At 36.6% G+C, this 10,445-nt stretch overlaps 1 protein-coding gene across 1 annotated transcript in view; it reads right to left on the bottom strand.

Annotated features, from left to right (window-relative positions):
- The window catches only part of VPS35 (VPS35 retromer complex component), a 33,371-nt gene that overhangs the window by 1,468 nt on the left and 21,458 nt on the right, over positions 1-10,445 (bottom strand). Inside the window, exons 9-16 of the mRNA XM_082366810.1 lie at positions 8,539-8,635; positions 8,284-8,432; positions 6,683-6,890; positions 6,115-6,270; positions 4,107-4,229; positions 1,535-1,714; positions 787-1,026; positions 157-300 (exon numbers count right to left, since the gene is read on the bottom strand). Coding sequence (XP_082222936.1) covers positions 157-300; positions 787-1,026; positions 1,535-1,714; positions 4,107-4,229; positions 6,115-6,270; positions 6,683-6,890; positions 8,284-8,432; positions 8,539-8,635 — 1,297 coding nt within the window. The remainder of the gene's footprint in view (positions 1-156; positions 301-786; positions 1,027-1,534; positions 1,715-4,106; positions 4,230-6,114; positions 6,271-6,682; positions 6,891-8,283; positions 8,433-8,538; positions 8,636-10,445) is intronic.

The raw sequence follows: 10,445 nt of genomic DNA, 5'->3' as shown, positions 1-10,445 counted from the left end.
TAGAGAATCAAAGAGACCACTAGGTAGATTCTCCAAACTCTGACCCTTGTAAACAAAAAAGAAAAGTATGAGGATGATAAACTTTTGTATGTATCAAATCTAAGAGTAGGAAAGGAAAATAATTAGTTCACTAACAACAATTTATTATTCACTTACCGCATCATTTTCCTTTTCATAAAAATAGATATATCTGTTCAGAATTTCTATAAAAAGTTGCACTTGTAGAGAGGGGTCCATGCACTGATTTGCTATTTTTAGAGCTTTCTTTAGGCATTCCATTACCCTCTTGCCTCCGTGAAGCTAGAATAAAGGGAGTGAGGGGAGTATTAAAGAGGGAGTATTAAAGAGACTAATGAATCACAAATATCCCATTTCACACGAAGAAATAAACACACTACAGTGGCTCTTTCATATTTTAAAAGGACAAAACCAATTTAAATCCTCTTCATTTTTTAAAGTACACAGCTATATTTTAAAACAAATATATTATTTGTTTTATATATATGCTAAATGTTTGATATTTACGTATTTTGTATATTTTTTAAAGATGGTGGTACAAACTTGCTGTGTTACAAAATCCTCAAAGTGGAGGCTTCACCACAGGATGTAACTCTCTATGTGTTACTGCCCATTTCGTTTCTTGTAACAAAACAAAGCAGTCTTCTTTGTCAGGTTTCCCAGCACTGCACATGTCTCACCTCCAAGGCAAAAGGCCCCAGCAGCCGTTCCCTATCAATGATCCCCTCTCCTCTAACACTGTTGGTTACGAATGACCTCCCACCTTACCTCCTCCCCATTTTTGTCTGTGTTTCTGCCAGACCAGAAGAGATGTGCACAGGTGCTCACAGCTCGGCCCTGATCAGGTTTCTTCAGAAGTTTGGATGCAGCAAGAGCACACTGAGTCCTCAAGGGTTCATGATTTTCTTCACTGAAGCACTTCATCCTCTCAAAAGTACCAATGATCAAGGTGATGGCAGCCAGCTGTGCTTTGGAATCACTGATTTCATCTTCATACAGAGAAAATGCCTGGTACACACAAAGCAGAAGTGACCTTTAGGGACCAACCATCTGCTAGAGCATTTTCCAAAGTATTTCCCATCAAAGCCCCATCCTGTGAGTCATTCAGATCAGAATATGGTTCAGATCAGAATATGCAGTGCCCTGGCTTGGAGAGGCACAAGACAAAGATGCTGACAAGTTGCAACAAAGAAACTTGTTTTAACTTTTGTTTAATCCAGGGTTCCCAAAATGAATTAACAATGGAATTATTTTCCCCCATGAAACAGTTTTTACCATGACCCACTGGAAAATCTTCAACCTCATTAGCACCCAGTAACTGATCAATTTTCCTGCTCCAAACCAGTCAATAAAACTACAGTGTTAAGAAGCATAGTATTTCCCATCAAGATGGTGAGAAAGGGGTAGTTATAAATTCAGTGAAGAGTAAATCCATGTGCACCACCACCATTAACTACAGACAGGTGACTGAACAGAGCAAACGGATTAAACATCCCAGAAAGAGAGCAGATCACACCTGGGACATAAATTCATATGCTACTGTTTCATGATTTTCAAAACCAATTTCTCCAGCAGCTAGAGCCCCCTGAAGAAAAAGTCTTAAGGGTAATTCTGCCAGCTCTGCTTTGATCAAAGCACTGATCGTCTGGTGAGCAAATGAAAAAATCTTCTGGCATTTCTTTTCCCATTTGTCATCCTAAAACAAGAAAAAATAGTTTAAATTACCTTAAGTTCAAGATTAACTTGCTTAAGAATATTCATTTTATATAAAATGTCTATAGAACAAACAGGAAAAGTGATAAAGTTGAGTTCACAGTTTTCCTGCTATCTTCTGTCTCATCTGTGGAGTACACAAGGAAATCAAGCAGGAAGTCTTCTCAAAACATCCATTTGAGGTCACTGGCTTTGCAATTTTTATATACTTGGCATTTGTTTTTTTGCATCAGAAAAAGCAACATATTCCCAAACTGGACAAAATTAGGAAAATACACAAAAGAATTTTTTAAAAATTAAAACCATCCCTAAATCTACCACCCAGCAATAATCACTGATAACATTCTAATATTAATGTCTTCCTTTCTTTTTTCTATGCAAATATAATGTAACTGGGATCCTTTGTGTATGGTTTTCTACTTTAAAGTACTTACTGAAGAGTTAAATTGGGCTCATGCTGCATGTAATTTGTATTCAACTTCTTTTCTTTCACTTATTTTGTCATAATTTTCCTCATGATACTAAAGTTATTTAAAATCATTTTTTTTGTTTTTAAGAGAAACTTCCAGTGTTGGAAGAGTTTTTTTGTTTTGTTTTAATTTTTATTTATTTATTATTTATGGCTGTGTTGGGTCTTCATTTCTGTGCGAGGGCTTTCTCTAGTTGTGGCAAGCGGGGGCCACTCTTCATCGCAGTGCACGGGCCTCTCATTATGGCGGCCTCTCTTGTTGAGGAGCACAGGCTCCAGATGCGCAGGCTCAGTAATTGTGGCTCACGGGCCCAGCTGCTCCGTGGCATGTGGGATCTTCCCAGACCAGGGCTCGAACCCGTGTCCCCTGCACTGGCAGGCAGATTCTCAACCACTGCGTCACCAGGGAAGCCCTTAAAATCATTTTAATCACTAGAAAATATTCCACAAACTGGATATAGCATAATTTACTTAACTACTTCCTTTTGGAAATAAATGTAACATAACGAATGGTCTATAAACACAAAGCTTTATTGAATCCTTAATTTTTTCTTTAGTATAAATTCTTAGAAGTGGAAATACTGGATTTTTTAAGGCTCTAGTTACACACTGCCAGAGTTTTCTAGAAAGACTATAGTAATTCACATTCCCACCATTACTAGATGAGAATGAATTCTCATCACACCACTGCCATTGCTGAACCTTATTTTTCTTTCTTTACCAGTTTGATTTTTAAAAAGGTTCACTGTCATAATTAGTAGTGAGGTTAAATATTTTATCCATGTTTGACCATCCAAATTTCTTATTAATGCAATTGATTCTTTTCACTTTTAAGAGAGGATAATAGTCACAGACTTTTACAAGGACTAAATGCAAGAATCCAAGTTTATACTCCTTGTCACAGTGTACAGCACATAGTAAGTAAATGCTTGTTGCTTTTTTTATTGTTACATTCACAAACATCTATCCATAAAATACTGGGAAAAAGAAACTACTTGAGAGGCTGGCCTCATAAAAACTGGCCAAAGGCATGCTATGTCATACTGGTAAGTCTACTGAATATACCTTGTTTCTCCATTATTAGAAAATTAAGTTTATGGTGTTTGTTCCTTAATGTAAACCTGACTGTCCAGCTTTCAGGTACATTAGATTAGGTTTTTTTTTTTTTTGGCTGCACCGTGAGGCTTGTGGGATTTTAGTTCCCCAATCAGGGATGCAACCTAGGCCCTCGGTAGTGAAAGCACAGAGTCCTAACCACTGGACCGCCAGGGAACTCCCAGATTAGGATATTTTCTACAAAAGTACACCACTGAAGACTTAGCCATAATCCTGCTTGTAAAAGGACTAAGATCATTAAAAAATGTACACAACTCATAAAATTACTCAATTACAGGCTTTTAGAGAGCAGCAATTATGCAATGCTGGGCCCTTTCATTACACAAAGCTAACGTGAATTAGACCTTACTTGTTATGTACTGCAACTTCTGAATAAGATTACTGTATCACTTCAGAATTAGTACTTCATAAAGACTCCCAAGAAAATAAAATCGTTCTTGAGAAACTAAAGCATTCTGAGCCATTTTGTAATAAACTTATAGATGTCTCACAAGTGATCTTTAGACACAGGAAAAACTTCTAACATAAATTTAAACTGTTTTAATCTTTCATTTCTAAGTGTTTTTTATGTGATTCCTCAACTAGTATGTAATCTACCAACATCACTATTGTCAATAGTGATACTTAAGTATTACACAGGATGAGTAATGAATGGAGAGTTATTGAAACTGGGATTTTATTACACCATTATCTATTTGTATATGTTTGAAATTTTCTATAATGATAAACTAAAACACATACACAGAGGAAAAAGGGAAAAAATTAGTGACATACTTAAAAGTAAACCCACCACTTTAGAATTCTCTTTGTAGCGAAAAGCCAGCTGGTAAGCTGCAAATACCAAAGGTGGCAGTGTAAAGCGAATCCGTTGATTTCCACCAGCTCCAAAATGTTTTCGTGCTGTGTTTAAAATCTGACCAAAACAAACAAAACCCATTAATCTTTTCTGTAATTACAGAAACTATAATTAATCATTTATAAAATTAAATGGGGGCTCTAATCATCATGATTGCTACCATTTTTTGAATATATATGATATACTAGACTTCATGGTATACTTTTACATTTCTTATCTTGCCGAGTCATCACAATCACCCTAGAGACAAATACTAACCCCATTTCACAAATGGGGAAGACTGAGGTTCAAAGAGGTTGTATAACTTGCCCAAAGTTACACAGCTAGTCAGGGGCAGATATAAATACATGTTCATATACACATGTAAGAAGTATACTGTGTTGATAAAGAGCACAGGCTCTGAAGACAGATACATTTAAAAGTAGATTCTAACACTTACTATCTGTGTGACCATAGGCACATTAGTATTTACCTTCTCTTAGCTGTAAGTTTCATTTGAAAAATGGGGTAGTATATTTCTCTTAGGGTTGCTGGGAAGATCAAGTAGCAGATGTAAAGTGTTACCAGTACTAACACAAGGCATGTACTCAAAATATTGGCTATTATTATGATACAAAAAATATGCATATTGCTGGTATATCACACCTCCTACTTCAGAAAAATATTAAGACCATGTAAGTCAAGGGAAATGGTAATACACTTTAAAAAAGAGCCATGAGGAAACAAATGTCTGGTTGTTTCAGAAAAAAACCACAAGAATTCATGAAATAACTTAATATGTGTGTCACAGTGTGTGACATATTCAGGTTTTATAAATTTCTCTGACAATCATAGATGGATAGGAAGAGAATGCATTCCCCCTTGGGTAAGTCACAGCTAATGGTCCTCACCTTAAAGGTGTTTCTGTACATGGCATAACCAACTGGCCACAGGTGGAAAGCATACTTCCTAACTACTACATTTGGTATACAACAAAAAATGAAAACACACATAGGCCATGTGTGTATGTGACACAGAAACATAAGGAAATCAGTTAAAACATCTGAACAATGGGGCCAGCCACTAGGTATAGATCACACACAGTGCACAGATTATCTGACACTATGCCAAGTCGAAGACTATCGCACTACCAACAGAAATCAGCTTTTTTTTCACAATGGCTATGAAGGAGTACGAGAGTGTCAACTATGACAAAGTCAACACAGGAAGAAAGTCAGGACTCATCCTCAAATAAAGGTGTTCTTCATTACTAACACTTAGCCTCATGCATCCAACAATGGTTAAACTACTTTGCCCAAACGATAATTAGGCAGCCATATGTGCTACCTTTCATAAACATAAATTGTCCAGTATCAGTCACCAATACTCCTACTCAGGCAACATGTTTTATTCATTTCACAAAGGTTTATTGAGGGCTAAGGATAAAGAAAGGGAGAATCTCATCTGATTGTTTTTTGCCAGGAAAAGGGGGTTAAGAAAAAGGCAATTTTAATTTTAAAGTCTTCACACATTTTCCATGTGGCAAACACAAACAACTTCTATTTGCAAACCTTGGAAACATATACACAGTTGAATATAAGGATTTTACTCATACTTTAAAAGTTTATTATGAAAAACAAATGAACAATTCTAAAAGCAACACACAGTTCAAAAAGAAAATGAACATGGACTGATTATTGGACACCCAACTAAAGGAAGATAGGTTTTTCTACAGTTCTTAAGAAGTCTTCAAAAGAAATGACAGCAACCAACTTGTTCTTCATAAGCTCCAGAAGTTTACAAACAATTATGCATTTAATCATAAAGTTCAGTTAATCTCTTATTCAGTTTCAATTCTTTCAAAACCTTTTAATACCACAAACTGGATTAGACCATTTGAGACACATCTACACATGACTTCACTAGAAGTTGTTGAAGGGGTATAGTAAGAGTTAACTCATACCAAGTACTGCTGATCAGGGTCCTCAGACCGTAGAAGATGAATGAATCTGCCCACAAGGCTCTGCTCATCAGCAAAGTCCTCTGGGTCAGGGTCTTCTACAGGTTGATCTGGCTGATCCTGAATCAACGTGGATACCAAATTCATTATGGAATCCACCTGTATCATGGGAGACAGAAACCCACTAGGGTGAAACAATCAGCATATAATGCCACTGACAAAAGCGTTTCTAGTTGTGTAAAGTAGTTACGAAACAGTATCAACAACATAATTCCTTCTTCTGTGTGAAAGTATATGCATGTTGGTACACATATAAACGTGTAGAAAGAGACGTACCAAATGTTAATCAATAGTTAATCAATGGACCTCTCTTCCTGGTGGGATTATAGTTATTTTATCATTTCTTCTTTATACATCTCCAATTTTCTCATTTATATAATGAATAAGCTACTTGTAACTTTTTTTAGTAGTAAATTACCCTCCCCGCCTATCTCATGTGTTTGTCTCAAGGTCTAACACCATAACTACATTGTCTCTGTTTCTCTAATAAAGCATGTGGGTATTCTCTTACCTGGTCTTGAGAGACAATTTCTGTGTTAAAATCCAGAACATTACTAAGCACATAACAACTCATGCTTTTTCTGGACTCGTAGTCAAAGTACTCAAAGAGTGGGTGAAAATGTTTTAATTTCAAGACTGTTAAAATATTGTTGTAAGTGTCAACAGGTATCTTCAAAAGTCTGGTGAGCTCCTTTGAAACTGCACTACTGGTAGCAATACTGCAAAAAGAAAAACAGCAGCCCTTTAGTGAATGAAATTAACTTCTTATATACACAAACAGCACTTGATTCACAAAAATTTGAAATTTTTCATTTATAATATTAAAGGAAATGGGTCAAGTGAATCACACCACCCCAAAACACCCCAATGACTTCCAGATGTCTGTCTAAACACATTTATTCATCTATTAATGTCCTATTGATACAATAAGTTATGCTAATCTCCAATTCATAAACAGGTTGTATACCTGGAGTTAAAATGCCTGTCTAGAATGTGGTATTTCTAAGGGAAGTATTTTAAGTCGTAGTTAGGTTTCTAGGGCAGCCAATAAGTACGGTATATTCAGGGTGACAAAGCCATGCAAAAATAGCAATTCAACAAAATAGAAAAACACATAAATTATTTCTTCTGCATCAGATGTTGATGACTAAGGAAAAGCAGGATGAAATTAGGAACATTCCATGGGGGCTGAGGAATATCCAGGCATTTATAAGACCTTTAGAGGTTGGGATTTCTAATTTTTTATTTTGTCTAATTTTACTTTAAAACTCACTTAGTGGGGAAAGATATAGATACATCACTTATTCAAGATCTGGAATGTTTTTCAGTTCACAAAAAATGGGAGTGACAAAAAGAAAAAGGGGGAATAAAAAGAAGTAAAAGAAAAAGAAGAAATCTTCCAGATGTTAACTAAACCACTGGAGGAGAGATGGAAAGCGGAAAGATTACATGAGTATATACAGGGGCCTATATACATAGGGCAAGGAGGGGTACAGGGCAAGGAGGGGCCTAAATTGACCACATGTTCAGAAGCAGTGGAGGATGGGACAGTAAGAGGACTGCTGGGAAAACATAACGGGATCAGAACTGTCCACAGTGGCCACTAGAGGATGCAACAGGTCCAGGACAGCATAGTTGAAGAAGATGCAAGAAGACAATAGAATATTATACTATCCTTGATGGTATCAAAATCCAAGCTCAAAATAGAGAAAAATTTAAACCAATTAATTTCCACACCTTAAATACATACATGCCTCCCTAATTTTTTCACAACTTACTCATCTGTAGGAAACCACTTCTCATGGAAATACTGCTTGATATAAATAGCTTCCTTACCAGTTTAAAAACTAACTCACCCATATATACAAAGGGGTCTGAATTGGAGACACTGGTTCCTGAAGACTGCTATGGTCTATGAGTGCCACTACTTGATCAATGTACACAGCCAGCAGTTGGTTGCCACTTTCTGCCCTGATTAGTACCAAGCATGTCGATCTAACAAATACTTAAAACAAGATGAATGCTAACATTTCAAAAAGGAATTGCAAAAGAAAAATAAATCTGGGACAAAAAAGTGCTTTACAAAGGTTTTTACAAAAATGTTTGACTTACTGTTCAAGGTTGAGCTTATTAAATATCTCCACTGTTGTTTCTAGAACTTTATCAACGTAGTCCACACGATCAGGATAACACTTCATAGCGAGATTAATGAGAGAGACTTGTAAAGATACAACGTCCTCCGAAGGCATGTCTTGTCTAGACTGGAATGTTCAGAAAACCATGGAATTTATTTTAAACAATTAGAAAAGGATCTACCACCTGAGAAGTTTGAAAGTTTTGAGAACTTAGGAACAAAGCCATACAAACCTGTATTACTGTAGCCACCTGCTGTGAAAATATGTCAAAAAGTTTAATATCTGTTGGAATTCCAGGTCCATCTTCACGGTGAGCAAATAAAGCTAATCTAAAAAAGAAAATAATCTTTATTTAAAAGGATATAGGGATCTGGGTAGTGGGATCATGGATGACATTTTATTCTTTATGCTGTTCTGTATTTTCTCCAAGTGTATTTCCCCTAGAACCTTTCTCCTAAAAAGATTTTTAAAAAGGACATGGAATGTAGCTGACCATTCCCTCAATTCATTTTTAATGGAACAGTTTTACCAATGATGCCTTATTTCACTGCATTCTTACTTTATACCATACACAACAAATTTTCAACAGGCCAATTCTGCCAAATTAATTAAGTAGATATGGATAGAAATGTATTAAATGTGACAAATGTATTCAACAGCCATGATTATAAAAAATAATCTTTAAAATATAAAAAGTACCTAGACTCTTTTAAGACACTGCATTTTTACTACTGAAAAGTTTAAAACACAACTAATTCTAAAAGTAGTAAAGTTAACATCTATTTACCACATCTTAAACTATACAAAATAACGTCTGTTCCATTATCACTAAGTGTTTATCATGGTTACAACTAGACCCACATTTTGTTATGCACAGAAGAACCACTACTGACAGAAACGGTTAAGTGACATTACACCCAACATAGGACAATCCAGTTATTAGCTTCCATTAAGAGTATTCCCAAATAGAGGACTTCCCTGGTGGTCCAGTGGTAAAGAATCCACCTACCAGTGCAGGGGACGCGGGTGGGATCCCTGGCTGGGGAACTAAGATCCCAAATGCCGCAGGGGAATTTAGCCTGCAGGCCACAACTACTGAACTCGCACGCCTCAACTAGAGCCTGTGTGCCGCAAACTACAGAGCCCATGCGCCGTGGAGCCCGCATGCCACAAGAGAGAGAAAACCCGCATACCACAACTAGAAAGAAGCCCGCGCACCACAACAAGAGAGAGAAAACCCGCATACCACAACTAGAAAGAAGCCCACACGCCACAACAAAAGATCCCGCATGCCTCAACGAAAATCCCACATGCCGCAACTAACACATAGTGCAGCCAAAAAATAAAATAAATTAATAAAAAAAGAGAAATGTTTAAAAAAAAAAAAAAAAGAGCATGCCCAAGTAACTTATAATTCTTAATGTCCAGGCCTGACAAGATAATTTGGAGAATTCTGCTATATAAATTCTCAGACTTTAAAACTAGTAACTTAGATATTTAAAATATAATAAAAAGTATTTGCAGAAATAAATCTTCCCTTGGGTTTCTGGTTTCATAATGTTAATGAGCGTATGCTCACAAGCAGGACACATACTATGTACTAGTACCCAGCAGGCACTCATTAAAGCTATCATTGAAGGCCAAGTTTTATACTTTTAACAAAGACCAAGGGCTAAAGAAGTCAAACTTAAACATAAAGAGGATTTACTAACATTTTTAATACTTGAAAATTCTTCTTTAAAAACATGTGATGATGCAGTGATTACCTGAACATTCTTAATAATCTATATTTATGGCTACTTGATAAAGAAGACTCCAGATCAAACTGGTTCCCACTGAAAGATAACTTTCTTTTTTTTTTTTAATTAATTAATTTATTTATTTTTGGCTGTGCTGGGTCTTCATTGCTGCACGCGGGCTTTCTTTAGTTGCAGTGAGCAGGGGCTATTCTTCATTGTGGTGTGTCGGCTTCTCATTGTGGTGGCTTCTCTTGTTGCGGAGCACAGGCTCTAGGCACACGGGATTCAGTAGCTGTGGCACGTGGGCCCAGTAGTTGTGTCTCACAGGCTCTAGAGCACAGGCTCAGTAGTTGTGGCGCACGGGCTTAGTTGCTCCATGGAACGTGGGATCTTCCTGGAC

The sequence above is a fragment of the Balaenoptera borealis genome (genome assembly GCF_965194805.1).
Source record: "Balaenoptera borealis genome assembly, chromosome: 19".
Taxonomy (NCBI): Eukaryota; Metazoa; Chordata; class Mammalia; order Artiodactyla; family Balaenopteridae; genus Balaenoptera; species Balaenoptera borealis.
Note: the sequence above shows the minus strand (reverse complement) of the source record. Positions and strands in the feature narration are given on the sequence as shown.